Source organism: Nicotiana sylvestris, chromosome 9, assembly GCF_000393655.2.
Source record: "Nicotiana sylvestris chromosome 9, ASM39365v2, whole genome shotgun sequence".
Classification (NCBI taxonomy): domain Eukaryota; kingdom Viridiplantae; phylum Streptophyta; class Magnoliopsida; order Solanales; family Solanaceae; genus Nicotiana; species Nicotiana sylvestris.
In genome coordinates this window covers 12,531,338-12,556,045 of record NC_091065.1, presented here as the reverse complement: position 1 = coordinate 12,556,045, position 24,708 = coordinate 12,531,338, and the positions used below count along the sequence as shown (strand labels likewise).

General features: G+C 35.2%; 2 protein-coding genes and 1 long non-coding RNA gene across 3 annotated transcripts; 2 read left to right on the top strand and 1 right to left on the bottom strand.

Moving 5' to 3' along the window:
• Positions 1-2,157: 2,157 nt before the first annotated feature.
• LOC138876847 (uncharacterized) lies at positions 2,158-3,277 on the top strand. Its single transcript, XR_011402122.1, has 2 exons — positions 2,158-2,411; positions 2,785-3,277. It is a non-coding gene; the product is annotated as an uncharacterized lncRNA (long non-coding RNA).
• Positions 3,278-6,475: 3,198 nt separating this feature from the next.
• On the top strand, positions 6,476-7,650 carry LOC104242057 (uncharacterized). The gene is made up of 3 exons (XM_009797033.2): positions 6,476-6,838; positions 6,919-7,079; positions 7,164-7,650. Exons 1-3 carry the CDS (start codon positions 6,608-6,610, stop codon positions 7,210-7,212), a joined length of 441 nt encoding a protein of 146 aa, XP_009795335.1. The 5' UTR covers positions 6,476-6,607; the 3' UTR covers positions 7,213-7,650.
• A 3,495-nt stretch (positions 7,651-11,145) lies between these two features.
• On the bottom strand, positions 11,146-19,728 carry LOC104242056 (cinnamoyl-CoA reductase CAD2-like). The gene is made up of 6 exons (XM_009797032.2): positions 19,553-19,728; positions 18,050-18,219; positions 17,232-17,423; positions 13,072-13,234; positions 11,729-11,915; positions 11,146-11,523 (listed from the first exon to the last, which is right to left on the bottom strand). Exons 1-6 carry the CDS (start codon positions 19,662-19,664, stop codon positions 11,376-11,378), a joined length of 972 nt encoding a protein of 323 aa, XP_009795334.1. The 5' UTR covers positions 19,665-19,728; the 3' UTR covers positions 11,146-11,375.
• Positions 19,729-24,708: the final 4,980 nt, after the last annotated feature.

Below are 24,708 nucleotides of genomic sequence, written 5' to 3'. Positions count from 1 at the left end.
TTTTGAGAACCCTTATTGTTCTCCTTTTATAATCATAGTGATGATTATTATTATTTTGATATTTGGAACGCCCACGTTCATTGTTTAACCACTTGTCTTCATTAAAACTTATTATGCATTGTTATCACATTCACTTCAAGAATGGAGCAAATCAAGTGGGACAATTTTCATGCTTTTTCATGAAAAATATATTATTTTTCTTTAGTCATCATTATATCATCAATATGGTACATTGGGACTCAAACCCAATGTCTTACCAATATAAAGGCATGGTAGACCATAATAAATTGGGACTCAAACCCAACTCTTATCATTATTGGAGCATCAGGACTTGATCCCGATGTCTATTCCTCAATTAATGGCATAATAGGCTAAACAATATTGAGATTCATTCTCAAGCCTTAATTTCAATCACATGCCAAAAAAAGTTATACACAACTAATTTGCAACTTAGCAAATCAAATTTGCTTTCTTAAATAAGTGTACAAATCTCAAATCAGCGTAAAGCTTTATTAATTATTTGTAGCATCTATATGAAATACAACCGTTTGTAGTCAGAATATTTCTTCTAAATTCTATTAGAGTTTAAAAGGATCATAAAATCATTGTCATAATATTTATTGAGTCTCTCTCAAAAATATTGTTGTTTTCGGGGTATATCCTACCTATTGGATTTGATTTAACGCCATGACTTTCCTTCACTCAATTCAACCAAGCAATTAGTGAATAAATTTATCAAAAGTACATCATATAGGTAACAACACACATATAATACTAATACATAAATTTAGTATTTATATTACCTGAAAAGCGACATTATAGGTAACAACTTACCAGTTGTAGCTTGTGCATCATTCATATAAAATACTTAAAAATGGTAAGTCAGTAGCAAGCATCAAGTAGGTCATGGATACTCAAAAATACCTCTTCTAGTAGTCATACTAATCATTGTTTGCTTTCAAATGATACGACCATAAATTATGAAGTATACTTTCTCAATAGCTGGTTTGTTTTCCAAATTTCAAAGAAGTAATTAATCAACCTAGATAAAGATGTGAAGTATTTCTTTGTTTTCTTCAAGGTGATTTATGCTTTTAATCAATATGACCATTTTTTTATTCTTTTTTTTTTGTACTATATGCAAGTGTAAAAATCCAAAAGGAAAAAAAATATTCATCCAAGTAAAAGAAAATGTTAAAAGCGACAGGACAGATTGAAGATAGTTAACACACAAATATGCATAAGACAATTTATATAAAATATCCTTGGTTACCATGACATGCATCATATCAACAATTAACTGCTACTATGATTTTCACATATAGAACTTCGAAAATTTTATTCCATTCATGTGATATAAAAGATGTAATATTAATATGTGCTTATGCAATACAGGTGTAGTACGAAGTTGTGTGCATATGAGATTTTAAAGGAATGACAAGTATAAGATAATCATACCTTCTTACATTTCATTACTTACCATATGTAGTTTCTCTTTACATTTAACCATGTGATGATATGTATGGCTTCTAATTGTAATCTTTCCGGATGTAGAAATTTTTTTGTAGATATATATATATATATATATACAATTAGTTAGAGACTCGTGCTGATAACGTGTTATGAAATAAAAGTAATTTAGTAAAACATGAACAAGAAATAAAGACAATTTAGTAAAACATGAACAAGAAAGAGATAGAGAGAAAGGAAGAAATTTTCTTCTTCAATTGTGTGTATTTTCCTATTTATTACAAGACCTTTATATAGACATGAAAAGTGAAGAAAATATGTCATGGAATATGTCACTGAACATAGAAAATATGTCATTAACCATTTGAGAGAAAAATCATGGAGGAAAAGTAGACATCCACCATATTTTAATTTTTATCATAATACTGTTAAGTTTATGGCAGAAATATTAGGTAACCCCTGTACTTGACGACTTTTATTTAGTTCCCTTTTTACTATACGGGTCCTAAATACCCCTTTTATTTGATTTTTTATCTTTAAATGCCCGCATTGTTGAGGTAGTGAGTATGCAGTGTATATACGCGCTGTACACGGTGTGGAAAAACATGTCTAAGTGGCTGTCCATGTAGATATCACCGTGATTTGGACTCCACCGTCTAATATAACCCTTTTTCCCCAAAATTAGTCGGGTAAAAATCACAATTCTAGAGTGTTGTCTTAAACTTCTCTCTCAAATGGTTCTCTGATAGAGAGGGTTTTGGAAGTGTTGGTTTCTCTCAAGACTGAGATATTATGTAGTAGTGTTTTGCTGATTTCTCACCATTTTAATCTACTTCAATACTGGTTTCCATTGGTGTTTGTTGGGGTCTGCTTCAACCGACGAACATCGATAGAGCACAATCTCTGTCAGCAGGAAGAGAGTTGTCTGAAATTCCAATTAGGTAAGTAGTTGTTTACTGAAAATGATTTTATTTTCTGGCGCATTTTACCTGGTTTTGATATTGTTTGTATAGATTAGGGTATCGATTAGGGTTTCGATTGTAGAAACAATGATTTAGGGCTTTTTAAATTAAAGGTAATTAGAATGAATTTCTACATCTCATACATGCATGGCTACTAGGTTTTTTCGTAACAACCTAAAAAAATAGGGTTTTTTCTGTTAAATACTTTATATGTATCTGAAATTGTCGTGTTGTGATTTTTTACTATTAAAAATTGGGCCTTTTTTGATAAATACTTTTTTTTGTTTGGTTGTTTTTTTTAAAGTTAGGGCTTTTCTGTAAAATCCTCTTATGTTATTGTTTTTGGATGTAGGGTAATCTATGGCTTCAAAATATTTTAACCTAAGGTGAAAAATTGGAGGGATGATGGTGAGTAAGGTGGTGCATGTTTATATTGGGGGTAAGAGAGAACATGTTTTCAATGATCAAGAAGATCATTTGTCAATTCCTGAACTGACAGATTATGCTAGGAGTTTTGGAATTACTAAGTTAGGAAATACCTTTGTGGTTCCTCTAAGGGGGGTAATTTGGTTGAATTGAAAAATGATAGGGACATATATGGCTTTCGCTGGTCTTGCGGTGCACTCATTCCCGTTACGAGAATGAAATGACGCCCCAGCTTGACTCGAGACCAAGACTCCTTACAACTCGTACCAATAGCGGCACTGAGCGGCCGAAGATTGATTGAAAAGGCAGGCCCAGCCGACCCTCTCCCCCGAAAGCGGAAGAGGTAGCTTACTAACCTACTGGAGTAAGTAGTCTTGTCCTAAAGCCCCAGGCGAAAAGACAGCTTAAAAGTAACAAGGTTCTGAAAGAAAGATAGTGAACTGTAATTGTGAAAAGATTGGAAGATCTGGCCAAACAAGGTGATAGCCCTGTAGAGCTCTGCTGGCCTCGCGCTCCAAACTGATGGCGTCTCGTAGTCTAATGGGGACACAATAGACATTTATGTGGGTGAATACTCAATTATAGAGGAAGGGGGTCCTACTAGTTTGTCTGGTAGTCAAATACCAAGTATAGATGTCAATTTAAGTATAGTGGGTGAGCCTTTTAATGCACTTGTCAGCATTGAAAGAGGCAGCAGGGAATCTGATTGTCTTCTTGCTCCATCTATTGTTGCTTCAAATGTTGGGATGGGTGAACACGATGCAGATGTGAATGAAGATGGATATTCTTCAATAGACTGTAGAGCACACTGCACAAGACCTAGCTATTGTACAACAATCTATAGTAAAGAAGACTTTGAAGATGATATTGCAGGAAATGATGGTGATGGTGCTGAATCTGACCAGTCTATAGATTATAGAAGTGATGTGCATGAGGAGTTAAGTATTGTGAAGCAATTCAAGAAACAAAATAGGAGGGGCAAAAAAGGTAAGAAGGATAAAAACTAACTTCCTTTGTAACTCAAAATATCTAGTAGTGTACCTCAAAGATAGAATTATCTCACAACAAGGAAAGATGGTGCAAGACATACTTTCAAACATTCTTCAAATGTGATAGTGTAGACAATAATATGGCAGAAAACTTTAATGTATGGATCTTAGGCCCTAGGAACAAGACTATTGTTACAATGTTGGAAGAAATTAGAGTTAAAGTGATGATTAGGGTGAGCAAGTCTAGGGCATTTGCTGAGACACGGGTGGATGGGATATCTCCAATGGCAATTATGGTGTTCAATACCTGTCACGATCCAAAATCCATTAAAGGTCGTGATGGCTCCGGACACCACTGTCAGGCAAGCCAACACCAAATAGTTAATTTAGTTCTCATTTTAATATATTTGAATTCAAAATTTCCTTCGATTAAGTAATGAATGATGAAATTCACAGAGTAAATAATAATGTTTTTAGCAAATTTCAATACTGAATAACCCATATCCCAGAACCCGGTGTCACAAGTGCATGAGCATCAACTAGGAAAAATAAAATAAAATGCATCATCTGTCCGGAATACAACATTGGACAGGAGAGAAAAATATAAATACTCTGAAGGAGACTCTGCTAGCTGCGGATCGTAACATAAGATGCAGCTCACCTAAGTCCACGTATCAACCGTGCCGCTACGCCCACAAGGGCACTAGACATACATGTGTCTGTACAATAAAATGTACAACAAGTGTAGTATGAGTATGAAAACAACGCATACCCAGTAAGTATCTCGTCTAACCTCGAAGAAGTAGTGACGAGGGTTCGACTCTGACACTTACTATGTGCTATAAATAAAATGCCAATGATATGATTTAATCATGAATTATATATAAAACGGCTGTAAGCTCATTATTTTGAAGTAAATAAACAATTCTTTTATAATTAAGAAATCTCCATTTATCATCTTTTAACAATTTAACTCAAACCGATGGCAACGCTCCAAAACTAGTCAATAAATGTGCAACCCATAAATATATACTCATTATAATCCAATTTATAAAAATTTCCAACTTCGCTCGAAAAGTCGATAAGAATCACCCTCGAGCCCACATGCCCGGATTCCAAAAATTTTCGAAGATAAACTTTACCTATGACGCGCCTAACTCAAATATATAATTTATTTTCAATTCCATGCCCAAATTCGTGATCAAAATCCAAAAATACCAATTTCTAGGTTTTTCTTTCAAATCCCAAATTTTCTACAAATTTTCATGCTTAGATCCTCATATAATCCATGTATATAACTTATATTGAGTGGGAATCACTTACCTTGTGTTGCTTGATGAAAATCTCCCTTTGAAGCTCTCCAATATAGCCCCAACCAAGTGAGAAATGAGAGAAGAAAAGCCAAATCTCGCTTTAAAACCAGTCTGCCTAGCGCCATTTCCGCATCTGCGGAACAATAGCCGCACCTGTGGCTTCGCAGGTGAGAGATCCCTTCCGCTTCTGCGCTCTAATTTTCGCTTCTGCGCTTGCGCAGTTGCGGCCAAAAGCTCTGCACCTGGCCGACCTGCTCTTATGTCGCTTCTGCGCCCTCTGCACCTACCGCCAAAACCTCGCAGGTGCGGTTACACCAGATGACAACGGGTTCAACAAATCTTCATAAGGCCGAATTCAATCCGTTAACCATCCGAAATTCACCCGAGGCCGTCGGGACCTCAACCAATTATACCAACACGTCCCAAAACACATTACGAATTTGCTCGATGCCTCAAATCACATCAAACAACATCGAAATCATGAATCGCATCCTTATTCAAGCTTAATGAACTTTAGAACTTTAAACTTCTACATTCGATGCTGAAACCTATCAAATCATGTCCGATTGACCTCAAATTCTGCACACAAGTCATATTCGACACTACAGACCTACTCCAACTTCCGAAATCAGAATTCGACCCCGATATCAAAAAGTCCACTTCCGATCAAACTTCTCAAAAACCTTCAAATTTCTAACTTTCGCCAAATGATTCCAAAATGACCTACGGACCTCCAAATCCACTTCCGTACGCACTCCTAATACCAGAATTACCATACGGAATTATTCCCAGACTCGTAATCCCAAACGGACATTGATAACATTGAAATGCACTTCAACCCAAAGTTATGAAATTCTTCCAAAATGTTAACTTCCACAATATGCGCCGAAACGCTTCCGGGTAATCCAAAACCCGATCCGGACATACGCCCAAGTCTAAGATCATCATACAAATCTGTTGGAACTTTCAAATCCCGATTCCGAGGTCGTTTACTCAAGAATCACACCTTAGTCAATTTTTCCAACTTAAAGCTTCCGAAGTAAGAATTTTCTTTCCAAATTAACTCTGAACTTCCCGAAATTCAATTCCGCCCACACGTAAAAGTCATAATACCTGAAGTGAAGCTTCTCATGGCCCCAACCGCGGAACAACACGTTAGAGCTCAAAACAATCGATCGGGTCGTTACATTACTAATGTGGAAAAATCAATGCAAGTCACTATAGATTGGAATGAAGATGAAGGGTTTGAAGTGTCAGAAGAGGTAAACAAGAAATATATTGTACACTTAGAAGCTGAAAAGTGCAGTTGCAGAGCATGGGATTTAAAAGGGATCCCATGTGCACATGCTATAGCAGCAATGTCTGATGCAGGGAGGAAATCTCAAGCTGGTACAAGAAAGAGACATATTTGAAGGCATATTCACATTTCATTCAACATGTGTCATGCATGGCAATGTGGTCAGAAACTGATAATCCAAAGATTGATCCTCCGGTGGTGAAAATGCCTGGAAGACCAAAAAAGGACAGGAAAAAAGAGGTTGGAGAAATCAAAAGAGCTGGAAAGTTACCAAAAAGAGGCATTACTATGATATGCTCAATATGCAAGGAAGCCAATCATAACAAGAGGGGTTGTCCAAAGAATCTCAATCCTAAAACCAAGGCTAAAGCCACACCAGAGGTAAAGTATTAACTTTTAAGTTATTTATGTCTCTGGTAAATCATATAGCTTACTAATTATAGTTCTATTTTATGTTCTAGTTTGCTGAATCACAACAATCCTCAATTGTTAATCCAAAGAAGAGAAATAGAGGTATTCTGGTACAAGCACTAAAGGTAAGGAGGCCAGAAGTGGTTACAAGAAACCAAGGGTTATGGGACATGATGTATTTGTTTCGCAAAGTGGATGTACTAGTGTTAATGTAAGTGTCTAAAATTTTAAGTTCACTATTTTTGTTAGAAAGAACAAGAGCTTGTGCTAATGTAAGTGTTTATGCCTGTTTCAGCAAGGGCTGCCTAGCAGCAGAAAAGTTAAAACTCCATCTGCTACTGTGATCAATTCAGCATATGTGACTGGTGACATAGGTTACCAACCAACCAAAGGGTTTAAATGGAAAGTCAAGACAACTATAACTCAAAGACAACTCTAAGTCCAAAGTGCACAACATCGCATCACTACTAGATCAAGGACAGCTGGAATTCAAACAAGGGCACAAGTCAAGGGAAAATCTCCCTCCAAGATCCCATCTTAAATATGTTTTTGTTGGCAGTCTTAACTATTGTTGTGGTATCTTTGAAACAAGGAAGTTGTGTTGTTAGCAGTCGTATCTTTTGAAACTGCTATTGTGTTTTGGTATTGCATTTGGAATGTAGTTAAAGCAACAATTGAAATTGGTACTCACTATATTGTTGCTTTTTGAATACTGATGAACACCATTTAGCAGTGAATGTATTCCAGTTATTTTGAGTAATGATTCATCGTGAATGCCTCTAGTTATTTTTGTCTTTGTACACTATGAAATGTCAAGATAGTCTATGTTGTATGAACTAATTGAACCCATAAAAAAGAGCAACTGAAACAGCAAGAATTTGGAACATATCTGCCAGCATATATATAGCTTCATAGAGACAATACATTGAATAACACAAATAGAGCTTCTTATGAGTACATTCATCGAACTAAAACACAACTGGAGAACACATTGATCGAACTAAAACACAAACACATCTTCTGACATTTCGTTAACTATATTATAGACAAAAATCCAAATACATTATTATATTATATAAGAAGCTAAAACACAATATTAGCTTCAAGACTTTCTTCTACTTCAATTGTTTTTGTTGATTGTTGGTCTTCTTTAGCAAACCCAAAATCACAACATTTGCTTGCCATGGGAATTGAGGGTCATACCACTCGAAATGTTCACATGGACTTGCCATTTAGGTTGTGTGGAATAAAAATAAACAACAACCCATTCAAAAATTTCAGAAATTAACCTACCCCATAGTACTTACAACCGAAGAATCTACGCCCGGGGTTGTCATTCAACCATGAAATGTTCAATACTGGAGGACACCCACACGCACAAAATAACTTCCGCTTCGAATCCATGAAGTGATATTGGAAGAAGACTTAGAAAGTTGATGGCATGAAGAAGGAAAGACACAACAGATGTTCTTTAATGGAGGAAGGGTGTAGTAGAGAATATATAGGAAAAGAGAGAGAAAGAGCCGTTGGAATAGTCCCATTTGGGTTAAATTTTCTATTCCACGCATCCAACTAACTTCTTATGCGAGGTCGGCATAAAAGGGATATTTAAAGAGGAAAAATTAATACATATACAACCCATCCAACTTGGCACCATTTTTCATTTTAGCACTTTATTTCTACCTTATTCCATTTTAGCCCTCTAACTCTAATTTATATGTTTCATTTTTGCTCTCCAACTCTATTTCTTATATTCCACTTTAACACAAAGCTGAAACCAATGTAAAAAAATTTGAGGTGTAATAAATATCCAATTAAATATTGTCATTGGCTTTGTTATTCATATCAAATGGGTCAATACTAAAATACCTGAACCCGACCATATTTTTTCATCCACTGGTTGCCCCATCTTCTTTCTCTAAGTTCCAAAGCCTTCATCTGCTGATTTCATACCTGACCCGTTTAGATGAAATAAACCCACAAAAAATACGGCCGGGTTCAGATATTTTAGTATTGACCCGCTTGACATGGATGAAAAAACCATGTGACATCATTTAATTGGATATTTATTACACCTTAGATTTGTGTATACACACACGCTATATTTTTTGCACTGGTTTTAACTTTTGTGTTAAAGTGGAACATAAAAAATAGAGTTGGAGGGCCAAAATGAAATAAGGTAAAGATAAAGTGGAAAAATGAAAAATGATGCGGATGAGTTGTCTATATGTATTTGACCAAAATTAAATGAAGGGCGTATTAGGACTCTGTGTAATAAAGGGGGAACTAAATAAAAGTTGTCAAGCACAGGGATACCTAATATTTCTGCCTAAGTTTAACCTTTCAAAAAAAAAAAAAAAGGAATCAGCTGCGGTGAAGGAGCTGCATGAAACCAAATCCCTCCCTTCCAAATTTCAGATATCGATCATTTTATTTTATAGCATACATAAAAGAACGTACCTTTAAGTTTTGAGATTGGGGAAGGAATTTACGAGCTATTTTTTGGCTAAGATCAAATTTGACCGTAGCAGATTTGGGTATCAGGAAGTTCAAGCAAATGGCCCTTGTTTATTTAGCAAAGATTAAAAAAAATTAATAACCAACTCAAACATTTTCAGGAAAAATAAAATATTGAATAAAATTAATTATTTGCAAAAAGCTCAAACAAACGCAAAATTTTACGAACTCTTTTAGGGTGAATATATCAGAGACCAAAATAAACCAACCCCAATACATTAAGGACCATTTTGATCATTTTCTCTCTTACATTGATATAATGTTATGACATATTTAAAATTATAGGTTTCAAAAGTTTTTTTTTTTAAACTTTGTGTCCCATTAAACTGCACCATAGAAATTGAGAGGGTGGTAGAATATTCTCCTTTTTCAAAGTTCTTTTTGAAAAAAGAAAATAGACCACTGGAAGTTTCTTTTTCTTTCTTATGTATTAATGTTGTACCAAATTGCTTTCTTTTTCTAACGAAGATTATGTCCGAATTAATTTGTACATACCTAGATTATTTCATTTGATACCTGTTATCCTTATAATCACTCAAATGATCCACAACTATGTTTTTCATATATTCAGATGCACCATCAACGGTATCCTCATTGCACTCCAAGTAAAAGAACACTTTGTATTACCTCAAAGTACTTACACGTAAATATCTTGTTGTGGTCTTGAATGAACAAAGCTTGGAAATGAATTGAGTTGCAGAAGTTCTTAGTAGAGTAGAAATAAAATAAGCAGGGATTGAGCTAGCATGTAGTTTATAAATTTGATCGAACTCAGTATATTTGGTCTAACCCTGTATTTATCTTAGAAAATTTATTGAATACGTACAAATTATTAATTTAAAACCTAATAACTAAATAAAAAAACTAAAATATTGATGCTGTACTTCTTTTTCAGTTCTTCAAATCTAAAGTTTAAACTAGCAAAACCTAACTTTAGATTCGAAGAGGCTCTACAGACCTAACTTCCATTTGAACATCTGAGTCTGAACCGCATTCTTCAAACTTCAAACTTGAGGTTTCTTTACCAGGTGTTCTACCCGTGGCTTCAGGAGGTATTCACGTGTGGCATATGCCTGCTCTAACCGAGATCTTTGGGGATGATTCCGTACTATAGTTCGGTGGAAGAACTTTAGGACATCCTTGGGGTAATGCGCCAGGTGTCGTAGCTAATCGAGTAGCTCTAAAAGCATGTGTACAAGCTCGTAATGAAGGACGTGATCTTGCTCAAGAAATTAATGAAATTGTTCGCAAGACTTGCAAATGGAGCCCGAAACTAGCTGTTGCTTGTGAAGTATGAAAAGAGATTGTATTTAATTTTGCAGCAGTGGACGTTTTGGATAAGTAAAAACAGTAGCAGATAATTAGCAGGAAATAAAGAAGGATTTCAGTTAGACTGAGAAATCATTTTAGTTCTGAGAAACCTAAATTGTAAAAACTTTCTAAACTTTGGCTATTCCTTAAATAGCAGTCCTAAAAACAGCTATTCGCGAAACTTAGCCTACTGAGCTAATAAGACAAAATCTAAATAGTAGCCTCAAAACTGGCTATATGATGTAAAAAACTCAAATTGTAGATGCACGGTTTATTCTACCATTATAAAATATTTTAATATGAAAAATATAAGACTTGAACAAAGTGTAGACATTTCAAAATGTTAAGTAGCATGATGCGATATTGAACACCTATGTTGGTGATAGATGACAAGCACCCGATAAAATAGTTAAAGTACTCGTCAAGCTGACTTGGACAACACATCATCATAAAACGATAAAAAGCACAATAGTGAAACTTTCCTGATACAGTTTTTGCACAAACGTAAACGACAGTCCAAATGCACATTTGACAATAGGTAGTTAAATATTACTTTTAAGAATGAATTCCCAAAGATAACCAGGCTGAAAAGGAGCTTTAACAGGCCAAGATAATCATCAATATAAGGAATGCAACAGAAACATGTTCATTAAAGTTTGCAGACTCATACACACAAAGGCTAAGCATCTGAATAGAATTTCTTCTCCTTCAAGCTTTCGACAGTTTCTTTGATGTTTTCAGCCAAGGGAGTGAACTCAACACCCAACTGTTTTGCTCTTTCTATGTTAACCTGGTACTTTGGTGGAAATGGCTTGTCATCGACGCACCTGTAGAGTTTAATCAAAAAAGTTTGAGCAACTAAAACAATTTCAAGAAGTAACCCATACGAATTCAGCAATTACCAATTCACTTTTCAGTATTATTTCAGCAGAGCATACTCTACCCGTTTTTCAAAACATCACATTTCGAAGATGCTGATATCACAGAGATAAACCTCATATGAAAATAGTACATATCAAAGAAGAAACTTACTTTTCTGGAAGCTTCATTGTGGGATAATGCTCGCGTAATATCTTCACTAACTCAGAGTAGTGTGCAACTGCCTCAACCATTAAATATCTACCATTAGCTGAAGGGTTTTCAAATGCTAGAATATGCGCGAGGGCAACATCTTTCACATTAACCCATCCAAGTGTAGCATTTGGATATGTTTCAGCACCTGCCGTAAAGCAAAAATGAAACTTCAACATGAATTCATACATAGCATAGTAACATGAACAGGATGTTAAATAAACTTATTAACAAACTACCAAGTACAGTTATCAAAACGAAAAATAAGAAGTAACTAGATAGGAAATAGGGAAGAAGCGTACGGAAAAAGGAAGTCCGAACGAACAGTTGCTCCTTCCAATCCTAAATCCAAATATCTATGATGCAGTTTCTATTTCGGGACGTCCAAATATTAGATAGACTTCTAATAATATCATTTTATACAGACTGTTTTGTTCAAATTCATTTTATATTCAAATTTAACATTTGAAGCAATTTCTCAATCATATTAACTATTTAACTATTGTTTTGGGAGTTCTGTCCGCTGCTACTATAATAGGTAAATCAAATTGCATCTTAAACTCAATATCCAGTCAAACTATGTCTCCATCCCTCTTCCATTGGCAGAGATCATAAAGAGCACACTGCAAGAAAGAAGTGGAATTTATATAGTAGATTCAAAAGTATCAAAACTCTCTTGTTGGAAGGAATTGAGACATGTCAAAAGGGTACCTAGTGCACTCTGCTCAATAAGCAAAATGTTCCTCCTAAAAAGATCGTTTCCAAACAAATGGGCAATAGTTATCAGAGATGTGCCATTGGCAAGCAGAAACAAGGTTGACGTATCTCTAACCTATTAATACTAACAAGACGAAAGGAAATAATTATTTGACATTAATAAGTTCCACTATACAAAGTGCTTTGAGCCATTGCAAATGAAAAAAAAAAGGTTTTTAAAAGTAATACGAACCGTTGTAATGCAGTATAATTAGTGTCTCTGATGTTTTACTCATCAAGATTGAAGAAAGATATTGTAGGAAAAAAGGGTACGAAACAGACCTATTAATTTTCTGAAATCATCAGAATCAACAGAAATGGACATATTAATTTTTCAGATTCATTCTCTTGAAGAGAAATTTTAGGAAAACAGTTAGGTAACGAATCATAATTCCTTTTTTTATATTTTAAATTCATGAAAGATGAGTCAAAAGGTAAAACATCCTAGTTGCAGGTGACGAGATCAAAGACAACCAGCTGCTTTAAAATCAAGCATACCATTTATCAGTTGTAAGATGGCAGCGTAACTTTTTTAAAATCAAGCATACCATTTATCAGTTGTAAGACAGCAGCACAACTTGTATTAAGTGTTGGTTGTAACAAACTGCCAATAACCATTGCTGGGTTTATCGTAACCATATCGATAGCTTTCTCTTTCACAAACTTCCATGCAGCATCCTCAGCCAATGTCTTTGAAAGTACATACCACAGCTGGTAAAAGCAACACAAGATGATCGGTAATTAGCTCCTCACATAGAAAGAATTAAAAAGAGAGTGAGTGAGTGAGTGACTGAGAGAGAGAGAGAGAGAGAGAGAGAGAAGTGGTTACAACTCCAAAAGAGCTAAAAGCCAGGTCCTCATCGTTTTCCAGGTATTGTGGTCTGTGGTCTGTAAAATATGTGCTACTCTATCTTATCAAGAAAATAAAAATAAAAATATGGGCTACTCTAATACGATAGTATTAGAAGATCCATTATGTCGAAACGTGAAAGCTTTCAACAAGAACAAACAGTTAATCTCACCTTGTGTTCATTGTCATATAGAAGATTAATGTGTAAAGATACTTATCAGAAAATAAAAGATTGAAGTGTAAATATGTGAAATCTAAAACAGAATGATTAAGTACCACTTCAGATGATCCTCCTCTACAGTAAACGACATGTTTAAGAAAACCAAGAACCAAAGATCAACTTGATAAGAAAAAACCTAACTGGGCACAAAGTAATGTCAGATCATTTAATGAGCAGAGTTATGCAGATCTGATTTAAATGCTTTGACAAGAATTTATAAGAAGATGTGAACTAAAACACTCTACATAACTTCTTCGATAAACAAATGGATTAATTGTTAAAGTAAATGGAATATTAAAGTAATAGATCTTAATTCAACTGTGTTCAAGTTTCAAACCCAATGGTTGAGAATTGAGATACAGTGATTGAGCTTTATCATCACTTCCCCCTGTCATAAAAATTCTCTATATATTGGAGAATTTCAACCATTTTTTAGCCGACAAACCATCCCTGGTATAAAGGTTTTGTAGCAAAAAGCATTCAGCTCAACCTTAGTTACTTAAAAGGTTATGTCACCAAAATCATCCTTAAGCTAAAGCACCAGCATTCACAACAAGCGGGGTTGCTCTGATGGTAAGCAACCTCCACTTCCAACCAAGATGTTGTGAGTTCGAGTCTCCCCAAGAGCAAGGTGGGCAGTTCTTAGAGGGAAGGATGCCGGGGGTCGATTTGGAAACAGCCTCTCTACCCCAGGGTGGGGTAAGGTCTGCGTACACACTACCCTCCCCAGACCCCACTAAGTGGGATTATACTGGGTTGTTGTTGTTGTTGTTGTTGTTGTATCTAGGTTTAACCAATTTCTATTGATGCGGGGGTCGATTTGGAAACAGCCTCTCTACCCCAGAAGTCTTTGCCCAACAAGTCCTCTGTTTCACCAAAGCATAAAAAATGAACACAATCTGTTCTTAAGGTTTTGAATTGCACCATTAGGGTGGGAAACTAGACAATATTGCAAACACACAATTGCATCTGGCCCTGCTAAAACCAAGAAGAGTTCTGTGAAGATTAAGAACGCATTGTGATTAGTGTTCACTACTCTATAGCAACATGCTACCAAAAGAGATCTGGTTCTGTTACTAGAAAGAAGTGATGAAATATTTTGCAAGTCAATGATTAGTCAAACAACCTATTCAATTTTTAAACCAGCAACTTGACCCAGAACCTTTCAGTTACACACATAGGTAAAGTGGTAAAGATAAGCTTGAATAGGAAAGGGGATGAGTATCTCAGTCACAGCTCCTGCATAGCAAGGATACATCATAAACTTGCAGACACTTGCTAAAGTGACTGAGATATCTTGCCTTTGTTGTATAATACTCTCTTTACTCCTCTCTTCTTTGTTCCTTTTGTTACTTCTTCAAGCTCTATTTCTCGCTCCATCATACAGTTCCTTCCAATCATACTACCTAATAAACAAACAGTCCTTATTTAACCATAGAAAATTGCTAGAAACACTTTTAAGCCCTATTTTTGAAAAAAATTGCAGTTATTTACTAAAGTTGCTACAGCTAGACAGTTTTTGTTCGCTCTGCTCTTGCATTAACATTCCACCCGTCCCAAAATGCAAAATGCTCCATTATTTTCGCTGTCAAGCTCTTTGTTAATTTATGAGACATGAGTGTGCAGTTTGTTGGCCTTTCCACTACCTACTCAAGGGAAAAAAATAACTCGCAGCTTTAGCACACATATTACATCGATTTGGAAAGAGTCGAAGAATTAGATCGTAAAACATCATTGCTAATACTTTATGTGCAATGGCGTATGCAAGATTTTACGCTAATGGTGTAGGCTTATTATCACAACTCTGCTTGTATATGAGTTTATTTGGAATCATAGAGGTTTATTTTGATGTTAGAGATTCTAAAGTTTTATTTCTTATCTCAAATTGTTCTACTTAAGTGAGAAAACCTGGGGTGATCAAGGAAAACGAGATTGATCATTAACTCGGCAAAGCAAGTCTTTTTTTAGGCTTTAAGAGAGTGAATTTGCAAGCAACGAAAAAAATTTGCAAGCAACGAAAAAAATTTGCGGGATGGGAGGACTAGGGGTGGCCTTAAAAGCTATGCTAAACAACAATCAATATAATTCCAAACAAGTAGCTATAAAGCTCAAATTATTTTTTCAAAGTGTGGAAACAGGGAAGAATCATGTCATGCAAATATTCAGAGGTGCTAAAAAACTCAGAAAATCTATAATTTGTCACTATCTTCATCTTCAATGAAGATTGATTTGCCCTAACAAGCTAATTTGTTACCTAGCTAAAAGCAGTACTAATAATTACCTATTATGGATCTTAAGTTTTGCAAGTGCTTAAATTTTTTATGTAAATATGTGTTACAACTTTTTCTAATTCTCATGCTATATTAAACTCCTCTCCTAGTTGTCCATAACTAGAGATGTTTTAGTCTTCTGAACACTTTATTTCTATCGATTTCCTTTCAATCGGATATCTATATATACACACATGCGCGCGCGCACCCACACACTATATTTTTTCTTGTTGACCTTCATGGTTTTACCACTATTGAAGGATCAATCGACGAGAAACTTTGTGTATTTTCTAAGCGCCGTGTAGATTGAAGAATTGTGCACCACTTCTCTTTTTTGGGGCAAAAAAAAAGAGATTTTTAGTCTATTGGGACCAAAAATATTTAAAGCAAAAAGAAAACATTCTTTCTGTCGGTGATAGAGACACTCTTAGGGTGATATCCAACACTGCTTTGTCAAATATCAACTAATAGTGCAAAATAAACATCAATTTGGGACAAAAAGTAAAACTATAGAACCTCTATGCTCCTAGATAAACCCACACAAGCCAAGTTGTGATACTATGCAGACAACACTTATGTAAAATCCCGCATATGCCATTGCTTTTCGCATATAACACATCAAGCTTCTTATGAAATGTATATTTTTGGTTCTTGAGTTCATAATTGTGCTGCATACCTAAGGATATATTTTTGAACTTCTAGTCTCTTCTAGTCTCTTCAATTAGTACGGTTTATCTCATCTTAGTGTGCAATTTTCTCATTCACTAGGTATTTTCATAGGCAGTGTCACCATTTTCATACACAGTGTCAACATTTAAACAAGTGAATAAATGACAGACTGGGAGAGATGAGAAGAGCAAGTGCAGCAATCTAGAAAGCTCAAAATTTGCAAATTGAAGACGAGGAGAAGTAGTTTTTTCCACATTAGAATTCTAAAACATTGAATTTTTTACTATCACTTTACTCAACACACAAGGAGTTTTGGTCCATTGGTTTAATTGATTATTACCAGAATGAGGCCAATGGTTCGACACTTTGACCTCATCATTTTTATCAAATCGGGCTAAAATTTGCAAAACCACAATACCACAATGAAGTTTGAACCCTTAACCTCAATTCCCAGAAAAAAAAGAAGAAGCAGCAAGGCACTTGACCACCGGACCAGAAAGGACTAGATGTCAAGGAGTTCCATTTAATATTATGTATATTAGTTTTTGTTTTTGCGTATATGTTACCTAGCAAAATTTTCCAGTGTGTCGCTTAATGTGGATCACCGCTGTTTACGTGGCATAATAGTTGAAGAAAAATTGTTCAAGGCTTATGCCAACAATTGTGCTGCTAACAGAAATGAAAAGTCATGTCAAGCACCTGTGATTCTCTGCAAAAGTCAGGATCCGACCACCATGTCTCATCAACTACCACTTCAGGGGCTCGCGGCTTTCCATTGAAAGCAACTGCTGCTACAGATGATGTCAAAACCACTCGTCTAATTGATGGTGTCTTTGCAACTGATCCAAGAACGTTAAGTGTCCCCTTCAGTGCAGGATCAATTAATTCTGCCTGCACATTAACCGTTGGGAAGATACATGACATCAATAGATGGAAACACCATAAACTAGAACAGAGAAATATGACCAACAGAACCAAGAAAGCTGTAGCCAGTTTCGTAGGACAGACTTTCTTACACTTAACTGGCAAAGGTGCACAATAGTAATCCTTCAAGACGGTAACATACTGGATAGTATTTCAGCTAATATAGTTTAGATTGCTCTTGCTCAACTGTCTAGCTCCATCCAATCGACATTTTAAATCTTACTGTGACAGTGCACACTCTATTTAAAGATTTATTGAGAAAATTCAGAGGTGATAGTTTGTGCAGGACCTATAGTCATTCATAAAAAGATACACACACCATGAAACATATGCAATTACAATTTTATCATGTAACTGGAGCAATTTTCACTGTCTTAGTTATGTGAATACATATCAGGCAGATAGTGATCGTGCATAATGTAGAAAGTAATCAGAAACAGTTTGGTGGTAGAATAACTTCCTCATCTAGCTATTAACATCATAATTTGAAGAATTATCTCTGGATAAATAGCAGAAAGAACAGAAACTTGTGAATAACAAAGGAAAGCTGCAGCAAGCCAAAACCATATTTGTTAGGAGAATGAGTAAGGAACCTGTGGATCTTTAACTGCATGGTAAAAAGGAGATGCTGTATGAAATACACCTTCACACCCATCAACCACAGCATCAAAGGCACCTTCTTCGAGGAGGTTTGCTTTGAACAAGTGGAGTCTCTCCTTAGCTCCATCAAGGGATGTCAAGTGATCTGTCTTCTTTGGATCATCTACAGGTGAACTCAGAGAAGTTAAATACATAAGTACAAGTGTATGACACAATAGCAAAAATATTAAGTGTAAGAGTTTATTTAATGCTTAGCATGATTTTATCCTATATGCCACAGAGTAGTAACTACAGACTTCTAAAATGAATGGGAAGCTTCAAAACATTCACTAAATATCTCATATTCAAGCATGATACTATTATGTCCATACATAGTCTTCATTGCCTTCATATTTCTAGATGAATGTAACACAATTTTCATGATTTTCAGAATAATTGTAAATATGCCTTCCTGAAAAGCAAGTTGTGCCGAGTAGAGAAAAGCAAAATCGTCTTAATATTTAAGAAGAAATTCAGTTTGAACATAGAAAAAACAAAGGAAAAATACATAATCATATAAACAGCTCCATAAGCTTGATATGTTATATAGGCATGTGATATACTGATTTTAAGTTAGTCTATCTAAGAGGAAAAGCGCAACAGCCTATCAAATATTAAAATGGTTATTTGGAACAATTTCATTCCGATACTAGCAAAACTATCTCTTAAGATAAATCGGGATCTTTAGAATTAGATGTTCTTTCAATTTCTCCCTATACTAATGTAGAAGTCTCAACAAATACCCAATCTAAAGCAAGTCTACCAACAACTAAGATTTACTCACAACTAGTTGGTATGTATATCCTTTGATTCCATGTTTTATGTTCTTAGCTAAGTCTGCATTGATTCTGAGTGGTTTTATCTCATTCACCCAACTTCCCTTCATATGATTATAGGTTTATCTGGTCCCTTTTTTAGCACCTTCAATCATCTATGGATCCGTAGATGTGGAGGTCCATATAAAACATAGCCAAACCAATTTAGGCTAACTCTATATTAAAAGATCTATTACATCCGTATTCAAGTCTCCTTCAAACCATCCAATAATTAACAAATATAAATTATTTCAACAATAAACTACAAAAGGTTAAAAAAAATAAAAATGCATCTGCCTAAGTGTTCGTTCGCAGGCAGAGTTACTAGTATTAGTGCCAGTCGGAGGTAGCACATATCTAATGTAATGGCCGAGATGCCGCAAGCTGGTCCGAATACCACTATCATAAAAAAATCAGAAAGTAAAATTTGAATATCAACAGTTGGAATGTTCTAGAACTTCTAAATAATCATCAAAAACCCATTAGCCCTAGATTATCTAAAAAAAACTAAAATTATACAATCGAATGCCAAATCCTTCAGAATGATCACATAGAAAGAAATGATCTAACAAGTTCAGAATCCATTTTTCCTGAATATTAATCAAATGAAAATTAAAATTTAAGAGAGACAACAAACGTAACTGGGATCGCGAACAGTGGCCTTAACAGTATAACCACGCTGGAGCAGAAACTTCACTAACCATGAAGCTATGTAGCCTGAAGCTCCTGTAACACATACTGTTTTCGTCGCCATTTTTCTCCTACCACACCGTGCGACTGTCCGTATTATTCGGATTCTTGATTTTAATATTAAAAGGCATATAGTATATGGTAAGGTTAGATTAGGCATTTATTGTAAAAATGGCGTGTATTAGCCACTAATTAAGGGTGTCTTTAATTTTTATCCACTAATTATAATGCTCAGCAAAAATAGCCACCACTAATAGAAAAAAGATAATTTTACCCTTTCTTCCTCTCTTTCGCGTTGCATTTTCATCTGGAATACCCAAGGTGATTTCATGGTCGGCCTCCTTCATGCTTGGTCAACAGCATCAATCCATTAATCCCTTATCTGTGCACATCAATCCCTCAATCCCTTGTCTCTCTCTCTCCAAAAGAAAATGTCGGAACCCCTCTTCATTTCACACACTGTAGTTGCTTCTCTCAAGCACAAATTTCAACTTCCAAAATCCAGAAACTTTATAATAAACTCATGGATGAATTGCAGTTCAGTTCGACTCACAACTACTGCCACTGCCACTAAGTGTAGTGGAAAAGTGAATAGATGGTCCCTTTATGGCATGAATGCTCTTGTAACTGGTGACACTCGAGGCATTGGGTACTTTTTCATTTGCTAGTTCATGATTTATGTTCTGTTTCAAGATATTTATAGTCTTCAGTCCATCTACCATTAAAAACAACTATTATGCATATTGTTTCCATCTTACAAGTCAAGAGAATGGGAAACAAAGAACATACATTATAAAACAATCCTTGTAGAATTAAGAACAGGTGTACTGTAAGTGCAAGACCAAGATAAGGACTGTCTGTCCTTAACATTTAAACATGGAATTAAAAGTTAAGGACTTTCAGTCCTTAACTTTTGAACAAGAAATTAAAACTTAAGGACTGTCTATCCTTAACTTTTGAACCAAAAATTAAAACTCAAGGACTGCATGTCCTTAACTTTTGAACCAGAAATTAAAAGAACAGGTGTACTGTAAGTGCAAGACCAAGATAAGGACTGTCTGTCCTTAACATTTAAACATGGAATTAAAAGTTAAGGACTTTCAGTCCTTAACTTTTGAACAAGAAATTAAAACTTAAGGACTGTCTGTCCTTAACTTTTGAACCAAAAATTAAAACTTAAGGACTGCATGTCCTTAACTTTTGAACCAGAAATTAAAAGAACAGGTGTACTGTAAGTGCAAGACCAAGATAAGGACTGTCTGTCCTTAACATTTAAACATGGAATTAAAAGTTAAGGACTTTCAGTCCTTAACTTTTGAACAAGAAATTAAAACTTAAGGACTGTCTGTCCTTAACTTTTGAACCAAAAATTAAAACTTAAGGACTGCATGTCCTTAACTTTTGAACCAGAAATTAAAAGCTAAGGACTGTTTGTCCTTTAACATTTAAACATATAATTAAAGTTAAGGACTGTCAGTCCTTAACATTTAAATATGGAATTAAAAGTTAAGGAATGTCAGTCCTTAACTTTTGAACCAGAAATTAAAAGCTAAGGACTGCCTGTCCTTTAACATTTAAACATGTAATTAAAGTTAATGACTGTCACTCCTTAACATTTAAACATGGAATTAAAAGTTAAGGACTGCAAGTTCTTAACTTTTGAACAAGAAATTAAAAGCTAAGGACTGCCTGTCCTTTAACATTTAAACATGGAATTAATAGTTAAGGACTGCTAGTCCTTAACATTTAAATATGTATTTAAAAGTTAAGGACTGTCAGTCCTTAACATTTGAACCATAAATTAAAACATACAATTTGAAACTCAAGCTACAGGACTTTGTATACAGAAGAACAACAACATAGTGAAGGACATTTTGTCCTTAAGTTTTTTTATTCAATTTGCAAAATGAGGCAGTAGAATCAAAGTTAAGGACATAGTGTTCTATTTTTTTTTTGAATTCAATTTCTAAAATAAAGACACTATGTGCGGAATACAAAATTATCATAGAAGGCGATGTCTATAACTTTATCAATCCTAAGTTGATCGCCATTGTGGTAACTGTTGCTGCTCGTTTCTTCTCTTTGTGTAACTGCTGCTTATGTTGATAGCGTAGGTATAAGTTATATCAGAAGGGTATTTTCGTCCAGTCAGGTATAAGTTTTTTAAAAGAGTGGCTAAAGTCTAAATACATTGAAAACAGTGGCTTTAAAATAAAAGCCACTGCTTTTAGTGGCTATTTGTGCCGTCGCCCGCATTTATTTGGGTTTGGTCTAATTTCTATTTTGGAAAACATGAATTGCTATCCCATTCTTCTTTGAAAATATTATTAATTTATCATTTTACCCTTAGGTGTGTTAGGTATGGCTAAAAACTTGTCCCGAAATTATTTTTTCCCCAAAATTAACTTGTTGTTATAAAATAAAGACTGTAAAGTAAAGACACGTATAGAGAGAAACTGATATATTATTCGAATTCAAACTGATGTACATAATGAACTGAAATCTCTTCTATTTATAGAAGAAAGGAAACTGTTGTGTAAGCTGCTACTGCAAGCTGCTGTGTAAGCTGCTACTCAAGCTGCTACTGCAAGCTGCTGTGTAAGCTGCTACTGCAAGCTGTTGTGTAAGCTGCTACTATACCATATATGGATAATCTTCTGCTGAGAGCAATATTTATCCATAACGGAGTACTGAATGGATAAGTTTATTATACCCGGTATGGATAATCTTCTCCTTAGGGTAATGTTTATCCATAACCGGGTACCGAAGTGATAAGCTTCTTCAGGAAACTTATTTCCAATAGAGTACTAAATGGATAAACATATTTACGGTGGAGTCCCATATGGATAAGCTTCTTCAGGAAGATTATTTACAACGGAGTACTAAATGAACATCCATAATATAATATATTTATAACACTCCCCCTTGGATGTTCATTAAAAGATAATGTGTCTCATTAAAACCTCACTAGAAAAAACCACGTGGGAAAAAAATCCTAGTGAAGAAAAAAGAGTACACATATTTAGTAATACACATTGCTATGTGCCTCATTAAACACCTTATAAGGAAAACCCCATGGGAAAAAAACCTTAGTAAGGGAAAAAGAGTGCATCGCGTATTTTACTCCCCCTGATGAAAATCTTATTTCAAATATTTGAGTCTCCGCATTCCAATCTTGTATACCATCTTCTCAAAAGTTGAAGTTGGCAAAGATTTAGTGAATAAATCTGCTGGATTATCACTTGAACGGATTTGTTGCACATCAATGTCACCACTTTTCTGAAGATCGTGTGTGTAGAATAATTTTGGTGAAATGTGCTTCGTTCTATCTCCTTTTATAAATCCTCCCTTCAATTGGGCTATGCATGCAGCATTGTCTTCGTATAAAATTGTGGGTCTTTTCTCACATTCCAAACCACATTTTTCTCGAATAAAATGAATTATTGATCTCAACCATACGCATTCCCTACTTGCTTCATGAATAGCTATTATCTCAGCGTGATTTGAAGAAGTAGCAACAATAGATTGCTTTGTGGAGCGCCATGATATGATAGTACCTCCATATGTAAATACGTAGCCGGTTTGAGATCGAGCTTTATGGGGATCAGATAAATAACCTGCATCTGCATAACCAACAAGGTCTGCACTATCTTTGTTAGCATAAAACAAACCCATATCAAGAGTTCCCTTTAAATATCGCAATATATGCTTAATCCCGTTCCAATGTCTCCGTGTAGGAGAAGAACTATATCTTGCTAGTAAATTAACAGAAAATGCTATGTCAGGCCTTGTAGCATTAGCAAGATACATTAGTGCACCAATTGCACTGAGATAGGGTACTTCGGGACCAAGGAGTTCCTCGTCCTCTTCTGGAGGTCGGAACAAATCCTTATTCACTTCAAGTGATCGAACAACCATTGGTGTACTCAATGGGTGCGCTTTGTCCATGTAAAAGCGTTTTAAGACCCTTTCTGTATAGGCAGATTGATGGATAAAGATCCCGTCTGCTAAATGTTCAATTTGCAGACCAAGACAAAGTTTTGTCTTTCCAAGATCTTTCATCTCAAATTCTTTCTTAAGATATTCAATTGCCTTTTGGAGCTCTTCTGGAGTTCCAACAAGATTTATGTCATCAACATAAACAGCAAGTATAACAAATTCTGATGCCATTTTCTTTATAAAAATACATGGACAAATAACATCATTTATGTAACCTTCTTTCAGCAAATATTCACTAAGGCGATTATACCACATGCGCCCAGATTGCTTTAAACCGTACAAAGATCTTTGTAATCTGATTGAATACATTTCCTGAGATTTTGCTTCAGGCATTTTAAATCCTTCAGGAATTTTCATATAAATTTCATTATCAAGTGAACCGTACAGATAAGCTGTAACTACATCCATTAGATGTATTTCAAGCTTTTCATGTAGTGCTAAACTGATGAGATATCGAAATGTTATGGCATCCATAACAGGTGAATATGTTTCATCAAAATCGACTCCAGGTCGTTGTGAGAATCCTTGTGCAACAAGGCGAGCTTTGTATCTTTCAACTTCATTTTTATCATTCCTTTTTCGCACAAAAACCCATTTATGACCAACTGGTTTTATACCAGCAGGTGTTTGGACTACTGGTCCAAAGACCTCTCTTTTAGCAAGTGACTTCAATTCCGATTGAATTGCCTCTTGCCATTTTGGCCAATCAAATCTTTGTCGACATTCTTCGACAGATCGAGGTTCAAGATCCTCACTATCTTGCATAATATTAAGTGCAACATTATATGCAAAAATATTATCCACCATTATTTCAGATCGATTTAAATTAATCCCATCACCGATCGAACTTATTAAAAGTTCCTCACTCACATGAGCTTCGGGTTCATTAATTTCTTCAGGAATCTCAGAACTAATCAGATTTTGGGTCTCTTCAGGAGATCCCTTCATAGTATCGTTTTGATCATTTGTCGATTTTCTTTTTCGAGGATTTCGATCCTTAGAACCCAAAGGCCTACCACGCTTCAGGCGTGCTTTAGGTTCACTATCTCTCATGCTAGTAGATGGTCCTACTGGGACATCAATTCGGATAGGCACATTCTCTGCTGGGA